The 27,585-nt window shown below is 44.4% G+C and overlaps 1 protein-coding gene across 2 annotated transcripts; it reads right to left on the bottom strand.

Moving 5' to 3' along the window:
* Positions 1 to 1,686: 1,686 nt before the first annotated feature.
* SPP2 (secreted phosphoprotein 2) lies at positions 1,687 to 26,919 on the bottom strand. 2 transcript variants are annotated; one of them, XM_038422431.2, is made up of 7 exons: positions 26,784 to 26,919; positions 26,571 to 26,695; positions 24,284 to 24,406; positions 21,798 to 21,908; positions 17,316 to 17,370; positions 13,065 to 13,172; positions 1,687 to 2,215 (listed from the first exon to the last, which is right to left on the bottom strand). In XM_038422431.2, exons 1-6 carry the CDS (start codon positions 26,833 to 26,835, stop codon positions 13,075 to 13,077), a joined length of 564 nt encoding a protein of 187 aa, XP_038278359.1. In that variant the 5' UTR covers positions 26,836 to 26,919; the 3' UTR covers positions 1,687 to 2,215; positions 13,065 to 13,074. The 2 variants fall into 2 exon arrangements, with proteins under 2 accessions (XP_038278359.1, XP_043360779.1); XM_043504844.1 differs by lacking the exon at positions 13,065 to 13,172.
* Positions 26,920 to 27,585: the final 666 nt, after the last annotated feature.

The following is a 27,585-nucleotide window of genomic DNA, read 5'->3' as shown; positions in this document are numbered from 1 at the left end:
AAAGTGCTTGTATCCCTCTGGACCAGCTTGGATGGTGCAGAGGGGTTAGTTCCACACTTGGTTAAAAAAGAATGGTGTGTGTGTGTGTGGAGAGAGTGAGAGATGCACAAGGAAGACTCGGACTAATACAAGACGTTGCCTAATTCAGATACCTGTTGTTGAAATTATAACCCTTACCCTGTGCACTATCAGCTGTGAATTACATTGTGCTGCTGGTATGCGAACAAAGACCCGTTCATTTTGATCCAGTCCATTCCTTATTTGTATCACCGTCAATGAAATAAGACAACAGGGGAATGGCATGTCACTTTCCATTGGAATTTATTAAATAGTCAGGATTGAGTGAGTAATCTGATTAGCTAGCTAAACTACCAGCCTCAATTATAGATTAATTATAGGTATGCAGTTGACAGCTACTGTGTCAACATTTCTGTCAGTGTAAGGGAGCCCACTGTAAAAGCCTCATCTTTCTTCTGAGCCATGTTCTCTCATGTGTGCATGCCACCTCATGTTGTTTTTGAGCTCAGACTCTACTACAGTACAGCTGTTTCTATTACAACTGTGCATAGAGGCCTCAAGTAGGATACAGACCCCTCCATAGGCCCTGTACAGAAGTACAGTAAGACAGTTCCTTCATTGAGGAGCTTACAGTCTAAAAGCACCAAATAGGAGTGGGAGGAAAACTAGTGAAATGACTTGCACAAAGGCACAGAGCAGGTCAGCGGCACAGCTAGGAATAGAACTGGTCAGTCTGCTCAGTTTCATGGCTGCTATTCAGTGGCCCTGCATGAAATTGACAAGATCATGTCAGTTGCACTCAGCAGCTGGGGAGGATCCCATGGTCTGTTGCTCCAGGGAAGCCCTGCTGTATGAACTGCCCAGGTGAGCCCAGAGTTATCAAACTCCCAGCTGTCCTCAGGACAGGGGATGGATAGCCAGTAGAGGCTTCCATACTCCAGGTGCTGTGACAGGGAGGCTGGATCCCTGTAACCCCTCGCTTAAACTGGGGCTCATTGGAGCTAGGATCCTGGCACCTAGACCCTGTTGCAGATCCAGGACTTTCAGGCTCCCAGCTCCAGGGCAAGTAGAAGATGGAACCCTAGCTTAGCTTGCAGGGAGCCAGGCAGGTTTTCTGGAAGGGAGAAGTCTGGGGGGACCCTACCTGCCATTTGACAAAACTGAACTGGTTTTGTGAAACATTTTGGGTTCAACAAATCAGCATTTTTTGATGGAACTCTTGTCAGAAAAGTTTCCAACCACCTCTAAATAGAACCTAGGACTCCTACTTTTTATGTTGGGTTGTTTTTTATATTTCTAACTACTCATTCCTGCAGTCCTCACTGCCACTCCACAGATGGAGGGCTCAGGTAGGGTGACCAGATGTCCCGGTTTTATAGGGACAGTCCCGATACTCAGGGCTTTGTCTCTTATAGGTGCCTATTACCTCCCTCCCCCATCCTGATTTTTCACACTTGCTATCTGGTCACCGTAGGACCAGGACACTAGAAGCCCAGGGAGGGGGGTCTGCCCTTATTCTGTGCCATGCTGCCCTGCTCTGTCAAGGTGTCCTTTGCAGACTCATGCAGCATCATTTCAAAGGCAAGGACCAGGATCTGTCACTATCATGGAGCTTCTGCTCCTTCTCTCTTCCATTCCAGCTTCTATGGAGAAAGGGTACAAGGACTATAATGTTTACTCCACCTCTTAGGAGGTAGTAGCAGACAGTGTCACTGCTGCTCTGTGGAATATTCTGGGACACTAGACCCCCTTCCTGTTTTGTGTGTGGAAAGAATGGCCTAGAGGGCAGAAATTGTTTTTATTGTGTTTTAAATTGAACAAGAAGTAGTAACGAGCACAACAGAAAGCGATGAGTGTCACCGGTGAATGAGCCACCCAACAGATGGAGATGTTATAATCCTTTAATTGCACCATTGAGATGATACACCACACATTGGAGACAGTTATGCTAGGTACATGAGACAGCTCTACAAATGAGCCCCAATATACAGCAATGTGATCAAATGCCCATTTCCACACATTTGTGTGCATACTGCAATGGACATTTGCCATTAAATGGAAAGTGGTCAGGGGAGGGGGTGCTGGGAGTCAATATGTTACATAATGGCTTTTGCTGATGAAATAAAGTTAATTGCTGTCAAGTTTCTCCTTCATGTGCTGGTTCTTTGGTTTCTGGTCCTGTTGGATCTTCAATTTACTTTAAAAAAAAAAAAAAAAAGAAAAAAAAAAAAGAAAAGAAAACAAATCATAGTTAAAGCATTCAGTGTCTCATCCTTAACAGAACTTAATCAGACACAGCTTAAGGAAGGAAACTGGGTATAAACCTGTATTCATACCAGCTACTAATTTTCTTTAGCATCAATGTCAGTTCACACCCTGCATTGCCATCTCACATTTCTGGTGTTCAGTAAAGAGGGTCCATAATATTCCATGGCAATTGCTCACAAAGGCATGCTGAAATGTTATTCCTACAAGGTCACTCTCCCCAACAGAGGTTGGTCCAATAAAAGAGCATAAAAGATACCACCTCACCCACCTTGTCTCTCTCATATGCCTACAAAGTAGTCCCTCACACTTTTGCAAATAATAAGACCATGTTTGGCTAACCCAGGCAAAACTGAAGAGATCACAATACAAAATGTGCAAAGTGACCTAAAACAGCTCTAGAGAACTAAAATTAGGAGTGCAATGGAAAGTCTAAAACAGAAGTGGGCAAACTACGGCCTGCAGTCCACAACCGGTCTGTGGGACCATCCTGCCCAGCCCTTGAGCTGCCGGCCGGGGAGGCTAGCCCCCAGCCCCTCCTCTGCTGTCCCCGCTCCCCCGCAGCCATGCTGCTGTGTAGGCAGCGCAGCTGGCTCCAGGCAGTGGGGCTGCTAGTCCTGCTGCTCTGAGGGGCATGGTAAGGGGGCTGGGGGGGGTTGGATAAGGGGAAGTGGGGTTCTGGGGGGCAGTCATGGGACAGGGAGCAGGGGGAGCTTGGATGGGGCAAAGGTTCTGGGGGTAGTGGTCAGGGGACGGGGAATGGAGAGGGGTGGGTTGGATAAGCATGGGAGTCCCAGGGGACCTGTCAGGGGGTGGGGGTGTGGATAGGAGTTGGGAGCAGGGAGGTTGAATGGGTTGGCGGTTCGTGGGGGGGGTGATCAGGGGACGGGGAACAGAGGGGGGTTGGATAGGCATGGGAGTCCTGGGGGGCCTGGCAGGGGCTGAGGTTTGGATAGGGGTTGGGGCAGGCAGGAGACAGGAAGCAGGGGGGGTTGGATATAGGGTGGGGTCCTGGGGGAGGGCAGTTAGGGGTGGGGGGGTCCTGGAAGGGGGCAGTCGGGGGGGATTGGATGGGTTGGGAGTTCTGAGGGGGGCAGTCAGGGGGCGGGAAGTGGGAGGGGGCCGATAGGGGGTGGGGGCCAGGCTGTTTGGGGAGGCACAGCCTTCCCTACCCAGCCCTCCATACAGTTTCACAACCTCGATGTGGCCCTCAGGCCAAAAAGTTTGCCCACCCCTGGTCTAAAAGGAGAAGCCATTGCTAGTCCTAACATAGTGCCAGGTTTTATGGGAAATTCAGTTAAATCAAAGATTACCATGTGCACTGTACTCTTGGTTTATATGTGTTTCTGGAAGAACACATGAGCGTGTCTCCAGCATGCTCCGCCACATTTTCATGGGGTAATCATAACCAGAAATCTCATTTCTAAGCTTTTCCCTGCACACTATTGTTCTATAAATTAGTGAAAACAACGGAGGCACAGACTTCTCCCAGGAAGAAAAGCCTAAATGAGCTGCAGTAAGCTACTAGCTAACAGCCACTCGCTGGCTTGTGTGAACAGGTCTGTAGCCTCAACTCAGTTCCTCACCAACAAGTGTCCAGGTCAGAGAACTAGCACTGTAAGCAGCACGCAGTCTCAGAAGGATGGCAGGATCATGGACAAAGAGCTATTCTCTGGGCTAGGCATGGCCCTCCCGGTGTGTAAATCCCCACCTATGTGAGGAAGTGGACATCACCACTCTCTGGGCTATGTATCAGTTGTGGGGGTAAACACGGACTTAACCTTTGGTGCTTATGAAAGATGCCATCTTGACAGTGCAAGAGAAAGTTATAGAGCCTCCATCAGTCTACCTTTGCCTGGGAATAAATCAACAACTTTGGATCAGGCCCCAGTAACTGCAGAGTCAAAAGGAGTCTTGCCATTGGCTTCAATAGGCTTTGAACCAAGTTTGGAGTCTCCTGGGAGCAGTAGTAATTCCTAGACAGCAACAAGAGCAAATACCTATAGATACCGGGTCTGAGAGGGAAAGGCACACTCTGGAAAATAATATTGGACAGTTTCCTTGACTGCTGAATGGCAGAAAAAGTGACAAGCCTTCAGAACAGCTGAAGTGGACTATTGTAGCCACTCTCTTATTTGTCAGGACACCTGGGCTTTGTTCTGCTGCAGAAAGCAGCCTGTGGCATTCTGGTTTATAAGCAGGGCAGGGGTATCAGATACAGAGTGCAGAGGTAGCAAGAGCAGATTCTGCAGGGGAAGGGGCAACAGCTGCAGGGAAGTAGGATCTTTGCTGCTGCTTGCCACCTTACCCAAGTTGCATAATGGTGAAATCAAGGGCCCTTGCTCTGGCTCTGTGCCAGGATGAACACTCACTCCGAGTTCATCAATTATGCAGCAGTTCCCAGCTTGCAGGGATTTTTTCTTTCCACAGAACAGAGATAAACCTCCTGCAGAGGATGAGGGGAGGTGGGGGGAAGTGAGTGACAACCCAGGGCTGGGCACTAAGTTCTGGAGAATGCAATGCTATGCCTAAAGAGGTGGTCTCCTAATGAGTACACCAGGGATGATGTCTTTTCCTCCCACACTCTGGAAATATGATGCATCCTGCATTGGGACTATCCTTTGCCTAGAAGGACCAGGGCAGCTCTCAGATCCTCTCTGTATTTTTCATCCAGGATTCCTATTAGGTACATACATATGACTAAGTCCAAGGTTAGCTAGGCTGGCTCTTTCATTGCTGGAAAATCCCACTATTCTATGCTGTCACACTCTTATCCATTCTGTTCGATCCCTCCTCAACTTCTCAATCGCCTCTTGTATTCAGAGTCTACTATAATGTGAGTCAGATGCCCAGCTCCATTGCAGTCAATCGCAATTTATCCCAGCTGAAGATCTAGCCTTGTCTAAGACTATATTTCAAAACCCCCCCATTACTTTGCATTGGATCGGATCTGCTTTGAGGAGACACTGCCCTGGTGTGATTAAGCCAGAGAAAACACATTAGTAACAGTGATGACCTACAGGTTATTTGAAGTAGAATCAGGGGCTTGTTGCTTTGTTTGTTTGACCTCAAACTTCAGGGAAATACACCCAACCCTGGACATGAGAAGGATTCAGAAAATAAACCAGCTGCAGATTTCATAGCTGACTCCAGCAAAGAGAGATTTCCAGAGGCATAAAGGGGAAGCAGGCGCTCCACAACCCTTTGTGGCTTTGACAATCTCCTCCTAAAACTCCCGATCCACACACCTCTGACCTTTGGAACATCCAAAGCCTAGCCCTCAGCTGGGGGGGTCTCTGACCTATATTTACCATTGGCAGCTTAATGTTTTCAGTTCATCCTAAGAAAGAAAGCAGGTAAGATTTTAAGAGTCATATGTTCCTCTCCATTTGCTTTATTTTCCTTTAAAAGGCTGTTTTTCTGCTTGTTTGTTTTTAGATGTGGTTGGTTTTATTGTGGAGGGGGAGGGCATGTACACTTTATACCTTAGGGAACACAAAATATTGGTGATATTACTGTTTTACCTGGATGACTTCTTGGGGGACTAAAGAACTGGTTTGGGAGACCTTGCACTCTTTAGATTAAAAGGAGAAGGGATGTGAATTTATTCAAAGAGAATCCCTCACCTCCCTCCCAAGTTTTATTAGAAGTTGTTTTAGAGAGATATTAAAAATGCACACAGATTTTTAGGCAGTCTGACAGACTCCATCCCCCTCTAAGTCACACTTCTTACAGTTTCTTCACCCTTCTGTGGTCAATTCACTAGTTTGCCAGCAAAACCAAAGAAAACCCAGTATTTCTGATGCAAGATCTGAGCAAAAGAAGTTTTAAAATAGATATTATACATAAAATTACCCCCCCACACACCATAGGTCTATAGATGAAAGAGTTACATTCATCCTTGGTGCCACTCTACTGAGCTCATTGGAATGAATTCACAATCTAACCACAGCCAGTTGGATTTATTTTAATCTTTGTTTTAGAATATTGAGGGAAATCAAACCTTTTATTTACTCTTGATTTAGCTTTAGTTTTGTCATCTTGAGCCTCCTAATGGGAAAAAAGCCAGCTAGAAGAAAATAACTTGCATGCTAGAACAGCGCTGCAGCCTGACCATGGAAGTCGGAAGAAATTAGAAAGGTCAAAGATTACATAAAAAGGAAAAGCACTAATTAAAATGGTGTGTCAGCTTGCCATGACTTATGACTAGCATAAAAGAGGACAGACTTAGGGAAAGCATTATTTTTTAAATAGCGTGATGAAATAAAACAAGCCTTGATCTAGCAGAGTACTGGGTTTTCTCTTTTTAATTTTGACCTCTCGTTTGAAAGAAAAAGTACCTCTCCCCTATCGTGTAATTTTAAACAAGATTCTGGCTCAGGATCGAACAGCTGCTTGGGGTTTGTCAGTGACTCACTGACATTAAACTTTGTCTAAAACTATCATTTTTCCAAACCGGAGAAGTTAGTTCAGTCTCCTCACATATAGTATGGTATCCTAGCTCTTTCTGCCCGGGCTGTCAGCAACAGTGCCAATCGTGCTGTGGTTACATGGTGAATAGGAACTGCACACAGGCCATCTCTTATTCTGCAGAAAGATTCTTCTGCTTAAAGAACAACTTTCCTTTTCCTCAGCAGACTTTGAAAGTGTTTAAAATGCTAACCAGCTATCTCCATGGTGTGCACATTAATCTCATTTAAAATCACTTTCCTTTAGATTAATTTCTCTGTCGCATGATATGGTGGGTGAAATAGCAGCAGCAATTAGAACGACTCCCACGCAGCCTCTCAAAAGTAGGTTAGCAAAGACAGTTTGTGCAATGCAAGACTTACTGAAGCCAATGAATTGCTTGTGCCTTCACTATTATTTGCATTAATTAGACTCTAAATATGGTTACCCTTGCAGCCAGACTGCAGGTGGAGGTGTAATGAACAGCTGCTGCAGTTACATTGCTTCTTTGTTCTCTTAGATACTGTAATACAGAGGTAATGGTTTGTATGACAGTAGGGCCCTGAGGCTCCATTGTGATAGTCAAAGAGACTGCTCCAGAGACCTTAGACTCTAAATAGACATGACAGACACAGGGGAAGTGGATGTGTCCAAGGTCACAGAGCAGGTCTATGGTGGAGCTGTGAACAGAGGAGAAGCCAACGGAGGGAGTTTGCCTGGGAACGGTCCGAGAGGAGCTACAAGTGCTGCATTAGGGGGGCTGTATTCTGAGCTGGTGGGGTGAATATCCGAGTGTTTGTCTGCTGTGACCATTTGTTGGACTGGAGCTAATTTGACCCTGTGGTTCTTTGTTTGAAAAGTGTGAATTGAGAGTGCTTTGTTTAGGTGGGCCTTGAGTGGTTGATTGGAGGGAAGGCTTTGAGCTGGGGCAACTGCTTCGAACCAGCAGCCTTATAAAAAAGCAGCCAGTTGCAAACCGAGTGAGTGGCCAACAGAGGAGAAGCCAACAGAGGGAGTTTGCCTGGGGTTGGGGGAGTTCCCATAGAGTTTTATCCTTTCAGGCTTCTATCAGCAGTAAATACAACATCTGAAGAGGCTCTAAGAAGGAAGACAATATGGATAGTGAGTGATCAGCTGTTGTGACCTGCACAGGATGTGCCATGTTTGTCTTTCTTACAGAGGATAGAAGTGACTTCATCTGTCCAAAGTGCAAGCTGGTCTCCATATCGAAAGAGAAGGATGAAGGACGAGAGACCCAAGTATCAACCCTGCGTTGCATCAGGGAAAATGAAGATTTTCTGGATAGAAGTCAGCGTTTGGTACTGCAGGTTCAGCATGCTGAAGAATCTGAGTGGGCAGTGCAGAACAGAAAGAAAATTGCAGCATGTGATCTCCAGAAGAAGAAAGAGGAGAACCCATGTACCTCCAATGCAGACAGAGGTAAGAAACCATTTTCAGGCTCTCTGCACAGGTACTATGGCAGAGAATGATTTGGAAGAGTCATCGGAGGGATGGGATCAGAAGAAGACCCCATCGACCAGAAGGCATGGGATGCATTGTCCTAGGGATGGGGGTTCCATGACCACTACTCTCAAGAAGAGGAGATGGGTGGTGGTGGTCAGGAACTTCCTCCTAAGGGGGATGAAGTCATCCATCTGCCATCCAAACCAGGAAACTCGAGAAGTGTGCTGCTTGTCTGGAGCTAGAATTCAGGATGTGACGTTGTGTCTGCCGAGACTGATCAAGCCCTCATACCACTCCCCTTCCTACTTCTCCATGGGGGCACCAAAGATACTGCAAAGAATGACCTTGAGCGGGTCACTGCAGACTACATTGCTCTGGGAAGAAGGATAAAGAAGTTTGAGGTGCAAGTCATGTTCTCATCCGTCCTCCCTGTTGAAGGAAAAGGCCCAGGTAGGACCATTGAATTGTGTAAGTAAATGTGTGGTTATGCAGATGGTGTCGGAGATGGGGCTTTGGTTTCTTCGGCCATGGGATGTTGTTCCAGGAAGAAGGACTGCTAGGAAGATATGGGATCCACTTAATGAAGAGAGGGAAGAGCATTTTCGCAGGCAGGCTTGCTAACCTAGTGAAGAGGACTTTAAACTAGGTTCGATGGGAGATGGAGGCCTAAGTGCTGAGGTAAGTGGGAAAGTGGGACACTGGGAGGAAACACAAGGAGGAGGGTGCAACAGGGAAGGCCTCCTGATTCATACTGAGAAAGTAGGGCAATCGGCTAGTTATCTTAGGTACCTATACACGAACGCAAGAAGCCTGGGAAACAAACAGGAAGAATTGGAAGTCCTGGCACAGTCAAGGAACTATGATGTGATTGGAATAACAGAGATTTGGTGGGGAAACTCACATGACAGAAGCACTGTCATGGATGGGTATAAACTCTTCAGGAAGGACAGATGGGGGAGAAAAGGAGAAGAGGTTGCACTGTATCTAAGAGAGCACTATGATTACTCAGAGCTCCAGTATGAAACTGGAGAAAAGCCTGTTGAAAATCTCTGGGTTAAGTTTAGAGGCGGGAGCAACAAGGGTGATGTCATGGTGGGCATCTGCTATAGACAACCAGACCAGGAGGATGAGGTAGACGAGGCTTTCTTTGGACAACTAACAGAAGTTTCCAGATCACAGGTCCTGATTCTCATGGGGGACTTCAATCACCCTGACATCTGCTGGAAAAGCAATACAGCAGTGTACAGACAATCCAGGAAGTTTTTGGAGAGTGTTGGGGACAACTTCCTGGTGCATGTACTGGAGGAAGAACTCGGGGCCATGTTCCTCTTAACCTGCTGCTCACAAACAGGGAAGAATTGGTAGGGGAAGTAGAAGTGAGTGGCACCCTGGGCAGCAGTGACCATGAGATGGTTGAGATCAGGATCCTGACAAAAGGAAGAAAGGAGAGCAGCAGAATATGGACCCTGGATATCAGAAAAAGCAGACTTTGACTTCCTTTGGGAACTGATGGGCAGGATCCCCTGAGAGGCTAATATGAGGGGGAAAGGAGTCCAGGAGAGCTGGCTGTATTTTAAAGAAATCTGATTGAGGATGCAGAAACAAACCATCCCAATATGCAGAAAGAATAGCAAATATGGCAGGCGAGAAGCTAGGCTTAACAGAGAAATCTTTGGGGAGCTTAAACACAAAAAGGAAGCTTACAAGAAGTGGAAACTTGGACAAATGACTAGGGAGGAGTATAAAAATATTGCTCAAGCATGCAGGGATGTAATCAGGAAGGCCAAAGCACAATTGGAGTTGCAGCTAGCAAGGGATATGAAGGGTAACAAGAAGGGTTTCTATGGGTATGTTAGCAACAAGAAAGTGGTCAGGGAAAGTGTGGGACCCTTACTGAATGGGGAAAACAAGCTAGTGACAGATGATGTGGAGAAAGCTGAAGTACTCAATGCTTCTTTTGCCTCGGTCTTCACAGAGAAGGTCATCTCACAGACTGCTGCACTGGGCAGCACAGTATGGGGAGGAGGTGAGCAGCCCTCAGTGGTGAAAGAACAGATTAAGGACTGTTTAGAAAAGCTGGACATAAACAAGTCCATGGGGCCAAATGTAATGCATCCAAGGATGCTAAGGGATTTGGCTGATGTGTTTGCAGAGCCATTGGCCATTATCTTTGAAAACTTGTGGCGATCAGGGGAGATCCCAGATTGGAAAAGGGCAAATATAGTGCGAATCTTTAAAAAATGGAAGGAGACCCCAGGGAACTACAGACTGGTCAAACTCACCTCAGGCCCTGGAGAAATCATGGAGCAGGTCCTCAAGGAATCCATTTTGAAGCACTTGGAGGAGAGGAAGGTGATCAGGAACAGTCAACATGGATTCACCAAGGGTAAGTCATGCCTGACGAACCTGATTGACTTCTATGATGAGATAACTGGCTCTATGGATATGGGGAAAGCAGTGGACATGATATACCTAGACTTTAGCAAAGCTTGTGTTACAGTCTCCCACACTATTCTTGCCAGCAAGTTAAAGAAGTATGGGCTGGATGAATGGACTATGAGGTGGATAGAAAGCTGGCTAGATCGTCGGGCTCAATGGGTAGTGATCAACGGCTCAATGTCTAGTTGGCAGCCGATATCAAACAGAGTTCCCCAGGGGCCAGTTTTGTTCAACATCTTCACTAATGATCTGGATGATGGGATGGATTGCATCTTCAGCAAGTTCGCGGATGACACTAAGCTGGGGGGAGAGGTGGATATGCTGGAGGGTAGGGATAGGGTCCAGAGTGACCTAGACACATTGGAGGGTTGGGCCAAAATAAATCTGATGAGGTTCAACAAGGACAAGTGCAGAGTCCTGCACTTAGGACAGAAGAATCCCATGCACTGCTACAGGCTGAGGATCAATGGGTTAAGCAACAGTTCTGCAGAAAAGAACCTGGGGATTACGGTGGATGAGAAGCTGGATATGAGTCAACAGTGTGCTCCTGTTGCCAAGAAGGCAAACGGCATAATGGGCTACATTAGTAGGAGCGCTGCCAGCAGATGGAGCAAAGTTATTATTCTCCTCTATTCGGCACTGGTGAGGTCACATCTGGAGTACTGCATCCAGTTTTAGTCCCCCCACTACAGAAGGGATATGGACAAATTGGAGAGAGTCCAGCAGAGGGCAACAAAATGATTAGGGATCTGGAGCACATGACTTATTAGGAGAGGCTGAGGGAACTGGGCTTATTTAGTATGCAGAAGAGAAGAGTGAGAGGGGATTTGATAGCAGCCTTCAACTACCTGAAGGGAGGTTCCAAAGAGGAGGGAGTGAGGCTGTTCAGTGGTGGCAGTTGTCAGAACAAGGAGCAATGGTCTCACGTTGCAGTGAGGGAGGTCTAGGTTGAATATTAGGAAACACTATTTCAGTAGAAGGGTGGTGAAGCACTGGAATGGGTTCCCAAGGGAGGTGGTGGAATCTCCATCCGTAGAGGTTTTTAAGGCCTGGCTTGACAAAGCTCTGGCTGGGATGACTTCATTGGGGTTGGTCCTGCTTTGAGCAGGGGGTTGGACTAGATGACCTCCTGAGGTCTCTTCCAACCCTAATCTTCTATGATTCTGTGGTTCCCATTCCAGTGCTCCAGCCACTAGACCACTCTTTTCCCCCACCACCCTGCAGCTCTAGATTAAGCTTTACATTAGCCATTATTCCTAGAACAGTCTGAATGGCTGCCAAATTGTACCTGTGTGTGTATTTGAATCAAATATGGCTACACAGCAGGAACACAGTCAGGACTCACCAAGAGATTTATAACATTTCAAGGTGTGCCCTCACATGAGACACCTCAACAAGGGCGTGATCTAGAGCCAAAGTCAATTGGAAAGGTCCTAACTACACATGATGTGCTTTATTGCTGACAGAAATTTCCCCTATATCAACCAGGACAGGTCGAGAAAAGTGGTAGAGATGGAAGAGTGTAGACCTGTGAACACCAGAGTTCATTCTAGGCTACTGAATCAAGGATTATTTGTGGGGATGGTTTTTGGGATGTGGAATGGGATTAAACCCATAAATATATCACAGTCTCCCCAAAAGCTATCTGATGGCACTCCAGTCACTATCTGTCATGGAGCCTTCCAGTCCTGAATGCCTGCCAGGCTCACAGAACATGTGCGGGGACGAGAGAGGGGGATGGTTAAAGAGACTGCCAAACTATTACATTTGGATGAGAAAGCAGATTGGATGGGCTACAAACTCCATCTTTTCATATAGTTTCTGTGCTTGCTGTGACATGTCAGTTTAGTGTTCATTAGTTATTAGTTCATTTCCACGCTGGACTACACAGCACATCACACAAAAGTGTTCCCTTAATTTGGCCATTGCGTTGTAGAACTGCAAGCATTTCTTTTTACCTGAGTAACACAGCGCTAATGCTGTTTCCATTCTTGCTTGTCTCATTGGCATTGCCACCAGTAAAGTCTGCATGACAAGCAAAAGCAAGTCTCAGAGCCTGGGTCCACAGACTGGGGCTCGCACTATAGTGCTAAAAATAGCTGCAGATGTTCAAGCTCAGGCAAGAGCTCAGATCCCAGAGAGGGCTTCAGAGCCTGAGCCCAATCATCTACACAGCTATGTTCAGTGCCATAGCATGAGCTCGAGTCTGTAGCCCGTAGCCCTGGCTCTGTGACTCATTGCCATGGGCTTCTGCTTGTTGTGTAGACATACCCTAAATTCCCAGGACAGGCTGGCTTCCAGCACACTAGTAGCCAAGTCACAGTTTATGGATTCCTATATTCCCAGGAGGTCATTTATTCTAAGCAATCAGATTCCGAAGTCCCCAGGACATACCTTGATAGAAGGCACATTCAAGAAAGTGTATTTACCTGAGTGGGGTTATTCCAATGCATAGGAGTTTGTTTTACTTGATTTGCGCTGAGCTTTATAGCTCTGGCGTCTTCTCCCTGCAGAGAAGGCCTCAGGAGCAAGTTCAGCTTTTGGAAAAACATGAAATGTTAGTGGGTCCCTTCTGCATTCTCATGTACGGTTTGAGCAGGACATTCTCCCAAAGCATCGGAGTAAGGGTTAGGACAGTCAGGGTCCAACTCCATACTGAAAAAGCACATACTGACTTCTGATGAGGTGAACATCATGATGTACGGACTTGCGGTAAATACTGAATGAGACCAAGCAGAAGTCAGGATTTTCTTTATGGGAAAATCATGATGTTCACCAGCATGAGCCATCGGTCTATGCTGGGGTATATATGTTCTGAACATAGCCATGAGTATGCGTAATCTCTCCATGGTGGCTGTGAATTGCTGGAGCATCATTGTATTTCCATTTTACACTGATGTTCCAAAAAGAGGATCAGCTCCCAGCTGCGGAGCTGGGATCCAAACTTTGAAGATGATGAGGAAGAACCATTACCACCTCAAAAGATCTCCATCAAGGAAATCTGGGACAAGCTTCCCATTTTGTCATGGGGCTGCTTTGAGCCAAAGGGCGGTGTTCTGTTCAAAATTAAATCTTGTGCAACTAAAGAATTTCAGCCCTCTAACTAAACATTCTCTTTTTTAAGGACTGACTTTACTGACACAAGTATTTAAACATGGAGCTGGAATCTGGCCCTTTATACAGCACAACTACTCCCTGAACACAGAAGAGAAACAAAAGCCTGCTGTAAGCCACAGTCTGCCACTGCCTGATCTGCCTCCTGCAGTCTAGAGCCCCATCTTCCCAAAAATAGAGGTCTCTGCCGCTGCATCCAAAGCCTTATGCAACAATGACAGCTGCTCTGTATGCACTTGTGTCAAGGTTCCTTCCCCACTCTGAACTCTAGGATACAGATGCGGGGACCTGAATGTTAAACAAAGAACAGGGAAAGAGCCCACGTGGAGATTCTTCCCCCCAAAATATCCCCCCAAGCCCTACACTCCCTTTCCTGGGGAAGGCTTGATAAAAATCCTCACCAATTTGCATAGGTGAACACAGACCCAAACCCTTGAATTTTAAGAACAATGAAAAAGCAATCAGGTTCTTAAAAGAAGAATTTTAATTAAAGAAAAAGTAAAAGAATCACCTCTGTAAAATCAGGATGGTAAGTACCTTACAGGATAATCAGATTCAAAACATAGAGAATCCCTCTAGGCAAAACCTTAAGTTACAAAAAGACACAAAAACAGGAATATACATTCCATTCAGCACAGCTATTTTACCAGCCATTTAACCAAAGGAAATCTAACACATTTCTAGCTAGATTACTTACTAACTTAAGAGAAGTTCTGAAGAGTATTCCTGACCTGGTCCCGGCAAAAGCATCACACACACAGATAGACCTTTTGCCCCACCCCCAGCTTTGAAAGTATCTTGTCTCCTCATTGGTCATTTTGGTCAGGTGCCAGCGAGGTTATCTTAGCTTCTTAACCCTTTACAGGTGAAAGGGTTTTGCCTCTGGCCAGGAGGGATTTTATAGTTCTGTATACAGAAAGGTGGTTACCCTTCCCGTTATATTCATGACAACTTGTATGGCTATGAAGGGTGGAGTAGGAGGTATGCAATCCTTTCCTAATCCCCCACTATACACACCTTTGCAAGGAACAGCTAGAGTCCCTGCTTGAACCCTGAGCACAAAGGAAGAGTTTCCATGATGCCCAGAGCACTAATTAGATGCTCAAATGGAGCAGCGGGGATGTGCTAATGGCCCAGCCCTCTCTGCATAGTCTCGTGGACAAGCAGCAGAGCTGGGAGCACATGTCACTCTTGCAAGGTGCAGCTGTTGTTCCAATGCACCTAGAGGTTCTGCCTCAGCATAGCCTCCACATGCAGCATGCCGCCAGCTGGGGTGCTGATTGCCTCCTGCACTAGCTCTAGCATTGGCAGGAAGAGCTACAGGATAGCTCTGTGGGCCATCCTGGGCCAGGTCAATGGTCCCTCCAGCCCAGTAGCATGTCTCTGACAGTGGTCAGTGCCAGGTGCTTCAGAGGAAATGAACAGAACAGGACAATTATCAGCTGATCCATCCCCTGTCATCCAGTCCCAGCTTCTGGCCGTCTGAGGTTTAGGGACACCCAGAGCATGGGGTTGCTTCCCTGACTATCTTGGATAATAGCCATTGATGGACCTATCCTCCATGAACTTATCTAATTCTATTTTGAACCCATTTATACTTTTGGCTTTCACGGGTTTGACTGTGTGTTGTGTGAAGAAGTATTTTCTTTTGTTTGTTTTAGCCTGCTGCCTGTTAATGTCATTAGGTGACCCCTAGTTCTTGTGTTATGTGACCAGGTAAATAACACATCTCTCTTCACTTTCTCTACACCAGTCAAGACTTCATAGACCTCTATCATAACCCCCCTTAGTCGTCTCTTTTCTAAGATGAACAGTGCCAGTCTTTTAAATCTCTCCTCATATGGAGAGATCTACACACCATGCTATTAAACATTGGCCTAGCAGGTGTAAAGTGTTTTGGGCAATTCGTCCAAAAAATGCTATTCATGAATTCAGCTCAAATTTGTCAAATTGTTTCAGCCCAAAACCGATTTTGAAAAGGATAAATCGACATTCTATTCCAGAATTGTATCAACATTCAAACTGTTTTATTCGACCTGAAGGAAGTTTTCAGTTGTTTTTCTTTTGTCAAGAAAGCCCTGAAAGAAATTCAGCTTCAGCTTGAAAGCAAGCTTTCCCTCCCCACCCCATTCAGCCACCGAACCAAAAAAAAAATCCATTCCTTGCTCAATTTCAGGGTAAAGGAACACCTGCCCAGGGGAATCTTGGAAAAAGATTGTGCTGGTGGGCACAGGAAGAATGCAAGTGTCACCACTGCTTGAGATTGCAGACTGCTCCTGTCATAAATATAAAGGTAAGGGTCACCACCTTTCTGCATACAGTGCTATAAAATCCCTCCTGGCCAGAGGCAAAACCCTTTCATCTGTAAAGGGTTAAGAAGCTAAGATAACCTCGCTGGCACCTGACCAAAATGACCAATGAGGAGACAAGATACTTTCAAAGCTGGAAGAGGGGGGAACAAAGGCTCTCTCTGTGTGATGCTTTTGCCAGGACCAGAGCAGGAATGCAGGTCAGAACTCCTGTAAAGAGTTAGTAAGCAATCTAGTTAGATATGCGTTAGATTCGGTTTTGTTTAAATGGCTGATAAAATAAGCTGTGCTGAATGGAATGTAATGTATATTCCGGTTTTTGTGTCTTTTTGTAACTTAAGGTTTTGCCTAGAGGGATTCTCTATGTTTTGAATCTGATTATCCTGTAAGGTATTTACCATCCTGATTTTACAGAGGTGATTCTTTTACTTTTTCTTTAATTAAAATTCTTCTTTTAAGAACCTGATTGCTTTTTCATTGTTCTTAAAATTCAAGGGTTTAGGTCTGTGTTCACCTATGCAAATTGGTGAGGATTTTTATCAAGCCTTCCCCAGGAAAGGGGGTGTAGTACTTGGGGGGGATATTTTGGGGGGGAGACGTTTCCAAGTGGGCACTTCCCTTGTTCTTTGTGTAACACTTCGGTGGTGGCAGCTTTAACCTAAGCTGGTAAAAATAAGCTTAGGGGGTCTTTCATGCAGGTCCTCACTTCTGTACCCTAGAGTTCAGAGTGGGGAAGGAACCTTGACAGCTCCCCTCTCCATGCTCTCAGAATTACTTGCCCTCCCATTCCTGTGAAAACTAGTGATAATCTGGTCCTTCGCCTGGTTGCATCGCTATCATTCCACATTGGCCACTCCCTCAAGTTATGCTTCCCTGTCTCACCCTCACCTGGGATCAGTAAGTCAGGGTTTTTTTACCCCATTCCAATCAGAGCATTCACCCAAGCCTCACTATCTCAAGAGTATATTGAGAATTCAAAGCACCTATGCTTAGGTTAGGGTGGCTATATGGTAGTTGAGAGGGTAAGAGAAACCATGATTTGAGGACTTCAATAGCCAGACATAGGTGAGAGGTTTATTGTAGGAGAGGGTGGGTGAGATTCTGTGGCCTGCATTGTGCAGGAGGTTAGACTAGATGATCATAATGGGCCCTTCTGACCTTAATATTTATGAATCTATGAAAATCTTGTCTGTTAGGCTGCCAACCATATGCATCAAAGCTCTGAATGACAAAGAGTCAATCACCCAGATTACTTACCTTCATTGCGACTGTCACCCCTTCTATCTGGGGCCATCATTTCCATGAACATCATCTAAAAATAAAGACATCTTTTAAAGGCATATATACCGAGTTGTCAGAGTAAGCCGCAGTCAAAGGCAGCCTTTTGGATTTGCAATGATTTTATCTTGTTTAAAATTACTCTGATTGGGAAAAACATCACAGAACCAGCCTAAGGAAATATGAGTACCAGAAAGGGGACAGTCAGTCCAAGAGGAAACTGGCTTGCTAGCCCTGGCTGGCATGCAGGGAAATCACCTTTAAAATAGGACCCTGGAAATAGAGGCTCCCCCCACAAATCAAGAGGAGCTTTTCAAAGGTATCTCCTTGTTAATTAGAGCCTCTGAAACCAATGAGATTAGGGATTTTGGCTTGGAGCCTTTGGGATTTTCTAGAAGCCTTAACAGTTTATACCAAAGTCACTCTGTCCCTGCCTGCCAGTAGCATCACATGGCCATGAGTCTGATCTTGCCCCCCATTTGAAGTCAATGGGAATTTTGTTGCAAGATGACTGGTCCCCAGGCCATTTATGGTAACAAACATACGGCCATAGAAATTCTCCGTTCCAGCAAGCCAGTTTCTCTGATGCTGTGCAACACTTCCAATCAACCCCACCCGCAAGCAAGCAGGAATTCTCCCCTCTCATGTTGCTGCAGAGACAAGTGCTTTGTGGTTCTAACTGAATTCACTGGTGCCAGGACTGGCCCTTCAGTCAATCCATGACAAGGCTGCCTCAGCCTTGTTTGTCTAAGCTAGCTTTTGTACTGTGACCGGGAAGGATGTGCCCCCTCATCCCACTCCCAACACCTATTCACAACATGCTGGGCTGGGATCACCTGATCTAAACCATAACCTCCAAAGGCAGATTTGCAGGGCACCTTTTGCAGAAAGAAACTTATTTCCTTTTTTCTCTGGCATCACTTCCCTTTGGCTTTTATGCTCCATAAATACTATAGCAACTGTTTCCTGACAGGAATAATGGCAGCAATCAACAATTTTAAATGACTGTTAAAGAGTATTCACCAAAATGACTCTACTCCAAAAAGTGAGTATTTACACTGTAGGAGTCATGTTAGTCAGGAAAAAGAATGAATGCTCCAAATATACCCACATAGCTTGAATTTTAAACACTCAAACTGCTTCCGTGCTACAGATCATGAATTCCTAGTATGTATTCTCTGAACGGTTTGGAATAGGGACTAAACACAAGAAAGTCACAAGCTATTCTGACAAATCAAAGATGCTGAAGTTTGAATCTTATTTTCTACAAGTTATTCATTGAGCTCTACCATTTAACCAATGGCACAAGTTGTCCCCATACTCTGGCACTATAAGCTTTTGCCTGAAATGAAAACTTCATTTCTGAACATAATTATTGGGCACAACTTTAAACACCATGGCAATTAACAAGAAACAGAGTGGTGCAAAATGTTCAAACACCAAATGTAACAAAATCAGGTACAAAATCAGAAAAGCAAGTTGCAGAATGAGTTATACCCAGAAAAGGACATAAAAGACAGTAAGGGCTTGTCTACACTTAAAGTGCTGCAGCAGCACAGCTAGGAAATCTTCCGTCAACCTAACTCTGCCTACACTGGGGATTAGATTGGTTTAACTGCATCACTACTGGGTGTGGATTTTTCACATCCTTGAGCCACGTAATTATACCAACCTAATATCCTCGTCTAGACCAGTCCTAATAAAAGGTTCTATAAATACACGGGAACAAGAGAAAGACAAAGGAGAATGTAGGTCTGCTACTAAGTGGGCAAGGACAGCAAATAATAGAGGACATCAAGAGGCCTTAGATGTTACATGCCTATTTTGCTTCTGTCTTCACTATAAAGACTTAATTGTGACCAGATGCTTAACAATGAATATTAAGAAGATGGAAGGAATACAAGCCAGAATAGGGAAAGAACAGGTTACAGAATATTTAGGTAAGTTAGATGTTTTCCAGTCAGCAGGGCCTGACACAATCCACTGTAAGGTACTTCTGGAACTAGCTAATGCAATCAGAACCATTAGTGATTATCTTTGTGAATTCACAAAGGATGGGTGAGATCCCAGAGAACTGGAGAGAAGCAAACAAAGTACCTATCTTTAAAAGTAGGAATAAAGATGATCCAATCAGCCTAACTTTGATACCTGGAAGGTTACTTGAATAAATATTAATTTAACAATCAATTTATGAGCACTTAGGGGCTGATAGAGTAATAAGGAATAGCCAGCATGAATTTGTCAAGAACAAATCATACCAACCTAATTTCCTTTGGCCTAGTGGATGGCCAGGAAACAGTAGACATGATATATCTTGATTTTAATAAGGCTTTTGACAAAGTCCCACATGACATTTTCATAAACAGGCAGGGATAGTGTGGCCTAGATGAAATTACTGCCAGGTGGGTGGCACAACTGGTTGAAGAACAGAACTTAGAGAGTAGTTATCTATGGTTCACTGTCAAACTGGGAGGGTGCCTCTAGTGGAGTCTCACAGAGGTCCATCCTAGGCCTAGTACTGTTCAATATTTTTATTAAAGACTAGGATAATGGAGTGGAGAGTATCTTATAAAATTTGTGGGGGACACCAACCTGTAAGGGGTTGTGAGCACATTGGAGGACAGGATTAGAATTCAAAACGACCTAGACAAATTGGAGAATTGATCTGAAATCAACAGGATGAAATTCAATAAAGACTAGTGCAAAGTACTACACTGGGGGGGGGGAATCAAATGTACAACTACAGAATGGGGAATGACTGGGTAGGTGGTTGTACTACTAAAAATGATCTGGGGGTTATAGTGGGTCACAAATTGCATATGAGTCAGTATGATGAAGTCACAGAAAAAGCTAATTTTCTAGGGTGTATTAACAGGAGTTCTGTAAGACACAGGAGGTAACTGTGCTGCTCTACTCAGCGCTGGTGAGGTCTCAGCTGGAGTGTTGTGTCCAGTTTTGGGCACCACACTTTAGAAAAGATGTGGAGAAAATGGAGAGAGTCCAAAAAACAACAAAAGTAATAAGAGGTTTGGAAAACCTAGCCTATGAGTAGGCTTGGCAGAGTTTGAAATTAAAAAAACTATGGATAATCTCAATGTTTATTTTTAAGAATTTTTTCTATTTTTATTTTTTAAAATTTTCACAATTGTGGGAAATTATGGGGGAATCAGACAATACCTGGTTAAAGACAGTAGACAGATATAAAAAGTTAAAGCTTTGTAAAAGTTAAAACACAAATTGCCAATATCTCATGTCAAAATATACAACTAAGAAATTCTGAAGCTTGGCCTATCTGTACATTTTAATGATTGTTGATGGAAATATTTTTTTCTCGGTTTGTGTGTAGCCAATGAAATTGACATTTACCAACAAAAATCGAATCCTTCCAAGTCTACCTATGAAGGAAGATTAAAAAAACTGGTCATGTTTAGTACTGAGAGAGAGAGACGGGGGTGGGGAGTGGAGGACCTGAGAATAGCTTTCAAATATGTTAAGGGCTGTTATAAAGAAGATGGTGACCAATTGCTTTCTGTCTTCACTGATGGTCGGACAAGATATAATGAGTTTAATCTGCAGCAAGGAAGATTTCGATTATATTTTAGGAAAATTTTAGGGATGGACTAGATGACCTCTCAAGGTCCCTTCCACCCATACATTTTGATGATTCTATGACGCCATCCAGAACTCAGCTGCTTCCATGCTTTGTTACAATCTGGAAATGCAGGAACATGTTTGTCCATCATTGGGAATATTGGCACCCAGGTGAACCTGGTTTTGCATCAAAGTCTTTCAAAATGTGCATATTTGTATGATTTTGAAACAGAGCCAGGTGGAGCTCAGCTATTTTGATCAACCTTTACTCAAATCTAGGAATCAAATGAGGCAGATCAAAACCAAAGAAGAATGTGGAACAGTTCCCAAAGTGAAAGTGCTTTAGTTATAATATGAAGTGCTTGGACTAGTGATGACTTGATCACCAAAACAGAAGTGTAGATGAATAAATTGTATTTGTTTCTGACTATTAGAGCTGCATATCTGCATCTTTATGATCATACATACAAATACTATGCAGGACAATGTAGAATTAGTGTCAAAGTCTGCAACTCAAGTTCTACCAAGGTATCCGTCAGGGAAGATCAAAGATCCCTGCTGATCTGGGGTGATGCCTGAGACAAAATAGCCAAGTTCCAGACCAGGAGAGGGGAACAGAACATTGTTGGGAGAGGCAGTTTTTGTTCTTTGTTGGCGGTGTGCTGAAGGACTGTTTCCCCCCCAAAGCGATCACCACGTTTGTCTCAGTCATTCACTGTTTCAGTGGAACAATCTATGAAGGCAGGGTGTCTTCAGATATGCATGTGCAATTCCTATTCAGGTTAATGGAAGCTGAGCCTATGTGCACCAGAGGCAGAATTTTCCTTAAGACAAAGCTGCATGGCAAAAGCAAATTTTCTGCTTGCTTACCTCCTCGCTGCTTGAGGATTCTGAGCTGGACGCATCCTGGCTGCAGTAAACTGTCAAGTTCTGTATCTGTTCTTCAGAGACCCGAACTGTACTTCTGCAGAAGGCCGTTTGCTGTAACAGATCAAAATAGAGTTCACCCATTCAGCTATGGAAGCTATGGCATAAGCCTACTGGCACTGCCTGGAGAACAAGTTTCAATCAAAAGTCATCAGCCTTTTGATAGCCAGCTACCAAAAGAAGGGGCTTGAGAGAGCACACTTTTCACAACCATGGATTAGCCTTTGGTTCCGGTCTTCCAGAAAAACTTATTTGTGGCAGTTTGGTGTAGTCACCAGTCTCTGGAGTCCATTTTTGAACTGGATGTGTATGGCTTTCGTGCTCCTGAAATACATCACCCCCACACCCTGGAGACTGTTGCCTTCTGCCCAACCACAAATAGGGGCATCATGGATAGTGCTAAGGTAAGGTACCTCACACCTTACTTCCCCAATGTTCCTCAGCCCTCTACAGAAGGAACCCCTCCAGGACAGGGAGAACATCGGTCCCTTCTGATCCACCCAATAGTTTTGTCTTCTGAAGGCTGTACGGTTTTGGTCTAATTCTGGTTGTTGGGCTGGGAGGTGTTTAGTGGCCTGTTATACAGGCGGTCAGACTTGATGCCCATCTCCATTTCAGAGGCCCTTTTCATCCCTTTGGCTCTCTGAGGTTGCAGATGGGGAGCCATACAGTGCTGAGCTGATAGTAGCCCATTTTTTTAAAATTACTTCTTTAATCACCAGACTGGAAGCGGTAATGATTAAGCGGTAGTTTCATCCAAACTGAAGTACAACTAATAGCTATTTTAGGTGATGGAGGACTCCAGGATTGCCCTTAGCTCCCTCCCGATGATATTTTGATACTGTACTTTCATACTTTTGCATGTTTATTAGGATTGCCTGTAAGTGACACAAAGCAGAGAAGACAGTTTGAAATTCCTATTCCCTCAGTTGGGGAACTTTCCTGTACATCACCTGACCGAGCTGAGAAAGGACACAATCGCAGACATAGTAATATGTGCAACACACACATGCATCAAATTCAGCCACTGGATAGGGACTCCCCTAAATGGTAAAATCCACTGACTAGTCGCCAATTGACTTGGGCGTGGCTCTGTGATAGACTTCAGTTGGCCTGTTAACAAGTGTTGCCTGATAGAGGATTCAGGGAGTCCTTCAGGCTGCTCTACTATATGCCAAGGAACAGGCCAGCATATAGCACAGCTCAGGAGTGGGAGACTGTGTGCAGAGGTGGCTTTAAGCCACATTTCCTTCCGCTCCCATCCTGGGGCTAGCTGGCTGAGTGACTATCAGATAAGCATTGTTTTTTAATGAATCCTAAATATCCTCAAACAGCTTGGTTTTCATATTATGCTCATCCTGGTAGCAGACCAGCTACATGGGGGACTACGCTGGGATGCAAGAAGGACTTTGACATCATGGTGAATAGTCAGCTGAACTTGAGCTCCCAGTGTGACAGCATGGCCAAAAGGGTTGATGTGATCCTTGGGATGTATAAACAGGGGAATCTCGAGTAGGAGTAGAGAGGTTATATTCTCTCTATATTTGGCACTGGTATGACTGCTACTGGAATCCTGTGTCCAGTTCTGTTGTCTCCAATTTCTCAATATCCTTCTGGAATCATTGAGGGTTTAGAAAAGAGCCACCAGAATGATTAAAGGATTGGAAAACTCAAGGAACTCAATCAGAAGCTTAAGGGATGACTTGGTGAGCATTGAAGTACCTACACAGAGCATGGACATTTGATAATAGAAGGCTCCTCAATATAGCTGACAAAAGATACAACAACATCCAATGCCTGGAAGTTGAAACTACATCAATTCAGACAAGAAAAAAAAGGTGTCTCTTAAGCGTGAGGAGAATTAACCATTGGAACAATTTACCAAGGGTCGTGCTAGATTCTCCTTCACTGGTCATTTTAAAATCAAGCCTGGCTGCTTTTCTAAAAGACCTGCTCTAGTTCAAACTGGAATTCACTCAGGGAAGTTCTCTGGCCTGGGTTCTACCCATGAGGGGGCATTCTCGATGATCACAATGGTCCCTTCTGGCCTTGAAATTTATGAATATGCTGGAGAGGAAGATGCAGGAGCAATTTTTCAGTCGGGTAATTTTTGCTGTGAAAAAAACATCTTAACTACATCTATGTTGTTAAGTGAGGCAATATAAAATAATGAAGATGGGCTTGGTCTGGTCCTTTCTAACATGGCATAGAATACCCCTCTTTCTCCCGCCTTGTGCATGTTGAGCAGGGAGGAGTCTACAGCAGCTTATGTATAGTGGCCAGTCCTCAAATGTCATTTACTTAATGCTTCAAGCCAGGTATTTGCTTAGCAAAGGGCTTGAATGTTAAGCACAAAAGCTGACAGAATCCCAGGCCATGTTCAATTACACAGAGGGTGTTTTCCATGCTAGGAGACCCGGCACACTTACCACATAGCGTCCCACTCTGAAGTCACACAAGGACGGGTCCTTCTCTGAATCTTTAGTGCAGGTGGTTTCTCGAACAATGAAGTCCAGCATTATACTGTAGTCATTGTTATCCAACAGGTCAACCTGTATAAGAAGAAAGGACCAATAACATGTGTGATTGCTGCTTGAGATGTTTTTCTCTATGTACAGTACATGGTACTATTGCCTCTTTGCCAAACTGCGACAGAAATCAGGGCCTTGGGAGTCAGTATCCTATCTGGAGCAGAATGTCAGGGACAGGGTAAGGGTATTTTCTTGTGGACATTTTGTAAATAAACCAGTTACACCATGTCTTATTTCCTTCAACAGAGTTGGTAAAAGCTGCACACAACTCCTCCTTCAGAAGCCTCAGGTAAGGCGCGATGGCCTCAAGCAGCACCTGCCATGAGTGACTCTCTATGGTCTCTCACCAGTGCAAATTGCTTAATTAAACAGTTCCCTTCCTGCCCCAGTCCTGGGGTTTTACACCTAGTGCTCCCCTGTAGCTCACAGATTTCCTCTGGGAGTATATGGGCTCTGAAAGAGTCTGAGCATCAGCTCTCCTGTGTGGCTGCTTTGCCATCCAAAAGGAAGCTCAGAGCTCTAAGGGCTAACACATGAGACTGCTACTTTAATTCACATTCTATCTCTAATGACACACACTCACACACACACACGTCATTAGCACCTTTCAGCCCAATAGCAAGGCTACTGTTGAATCACAGCTCTGCCTTGTGTGCTATAAACAGTACCAACAATGAGCTGTCAAGGCTAGAGAATCAGAGACCAGTTACAGTTAACCTGCATCCGATGAAGTGGGTATTCATCCACGAAAGCTTATGCTCCAATACGTCTGTTAGTCTATAAGGTGCCACCGGACACTTTGCCGCTTTTACTGTATCTACTGTTAACTACCTTATTTATAAGGAATCTGTTACACCAAAAAAACCCAAGGATGATTGCGTTAGAAAAAAAAACTCCCTAGTGAGCTAAAAGGAAATCTTTCCTGGGTTTTCTCTTTCAATCATTACCCCTGCAATTGCAACTTACCGTTCACCCCATGGTTTATTCATGCCCGGCGAGGTTATAGGTCTGTCATCTCATTATTTTAGCTTATAAATGTCACAGAAGCTGTATAACAATCAATTTCCAAAGTGAGACCCTTAAAAAGAGTGTCTGTACAGTGCCTAGCACCATGGGGCCAAATCTGGTTGTTGTCTTTAGGCACTACTCACAATATAAGCGTTCAATAATATTAAACAATAATACTATTACCAGAACAGGTGTTGAGTAGTACCATTCAGCAGGAAACATGATAAACTTTAAAGGCTGGTAGGTACATTTACAGTTATATGTATTAAGGTCTTCTCTCCTCTTCCTCCCATTCTTATTGACTTTTCAAACCCAGTGAATCTCCCTTTCACTTTCAGCACCTTATTTTCCAACCTTGCTACCTGCAATATTTCCAAACTAGATTTATTCCAGCAGGACCATGGGACCACTCATCATGCAGGAGTAGGTACATTCCAAGTTCAAAGTTTAGAAACAGTGGGGCTTTGGGTTTGTCTGGGAATGCAAGCCTCTTAATTTTATATCAAAATGCAGTAGTTACAGCATATGTCACTGGGGCTAAAGGTGTGACAGTCACATTTGGTTTTTTGCTTTTCAAAAAGTCCCTTGTGGAATAACAATTGAGCATAAGAAACTTGAGCCTGTTAAAGCAATTTTCTAAGGAAGCTGTAGGCACTGAAGGCAGCGATTACCAGCAACACATGACCAGTAGAATTGCTGCCATGATACTACATACAGATTGAATATGTTTAGACTGCATGAATGGTGAACGTAAGTGATGAGGACAAGTGCATCTACTAAATATTATAAACACTGACCAAGAAATGTTCAACTGAGCCACATTATAATGCATCCAAAAATGGAAAGCACTTTTCTAGAGCTGATTGAAAATGCCAATTATTTTTCCAGGGAAGATTATGAAAAAATGTTTTTCCTTCAAGTGTCCCTCAAAAAAATCCCAAAACCCATGGTTTTTATGGCAAATGAAAAGCTGAAAACTGACAATATTTTGGTTTTCCAAAAAACATGATTTTAGTTTTTGAAAACCAAGAATTTTGACTGAATGACAAGAAAAAAAAATTTTTTTTGGAAGAAAATGAGCACATTCCAAACCAAAAGAAAATTGGTTGACATTTCCTGGTTTTTCCCCACCACAAACATTTTTCAGTGACATTTTTTTGACTAGCTCCACACTCACCCCTCTAACGTAGCTCTTTACGACGACAAACAGGGCTGGCCATTGTGATCTAGAATTCACTCTTCCAATGGAGGCACGCAGAGCTTCTTCCGTTATGGACAGTTCATAGTCATACACTGGCAACGCTGACACAAACATATCACAGGCCCATTAAAACAAGCATTGGTCATTCATCCAGTAAAATGGATGCTCTTCCTATTTAGAGGAACTTACCAGAACAGGACAAAACACTCATCACAAGGGCAAAAATGAATAAGGTCTTCATGGTTTCTCTTCTGGAAAACTTAACTTTCCCCCTCTAAGCAGCAAAGTCTTCCCATCAGCTTTCCAGCATATATTTCTCTGCCTTTATATAATGCAACCTTGATACTCTGCCTGACCTTCCTGTGTCAGAGCTTAGCTACAAACATTGCACTTTAAACAGAAAGGATTGATCTAATGGCAAATATTTGTTAGGCTTTCTACTGCTTGTGGGATTTCTCCATCACAGGGATACTGCAATACTTCTCCACAGGTCTGTGACCAAATCAGAGATGTCAGGGAGCATCAGAAATACAGCTCCTAACAAGCTCCACGTCCAGTTATATCGGTTTGCTTCTAGCCTTTGCTCTTCAGTTTAAAGCCACTGGACCAGACATAATCCAGCCCCTTTGCATCACTCCAGAGACAAAAGGTCCACATTCTGGTCCCATTTGGGCAGCAGAGAATTCCCCTGGCATGGGGATTTTTTTGTCCATGTAAAGCTGGTCTGGCCAATTCTTAAGCCACCCCTGTGCCTGGCCCAGGTGTAAGGGATGTGCTGCTGTGGCAGGGGCATGATCAGGGCACTGCTGCACTCTGGCTATTATCAGCTGCAGACAGTGCTGCCAAGGACCACTGCCAGCTGGTGCAGACTAGAGAAGCCCCTATGCTGCTCTAACTTTTACCAAGTCTAGAACCAAGCTAAGCAAAGAAAATATGGCCCAAACCAGCTCCCTGATACCCTCTGATGCTGCAGTAAGCAGATCTCAGTTGC

Source organism: Dermochelys coriacea, chromosome 11 (assembly GCF_009764565.3).
Source record: "Dermochelys coriacea isolate rDerCor1 chromosome 11, rDerCor1.pri.v4, whole genome shotgun sequence".
In the NCBI taxonomy this organism is placed as follows: Eukaryota; Metazoa; Chordata; order Testudines; family Dermochelyidae; genus Dermochelys; species Dermochelys coriacea.
This window is presented reverse-complemented; position numbering and strand designations above follow the sequence as displayed.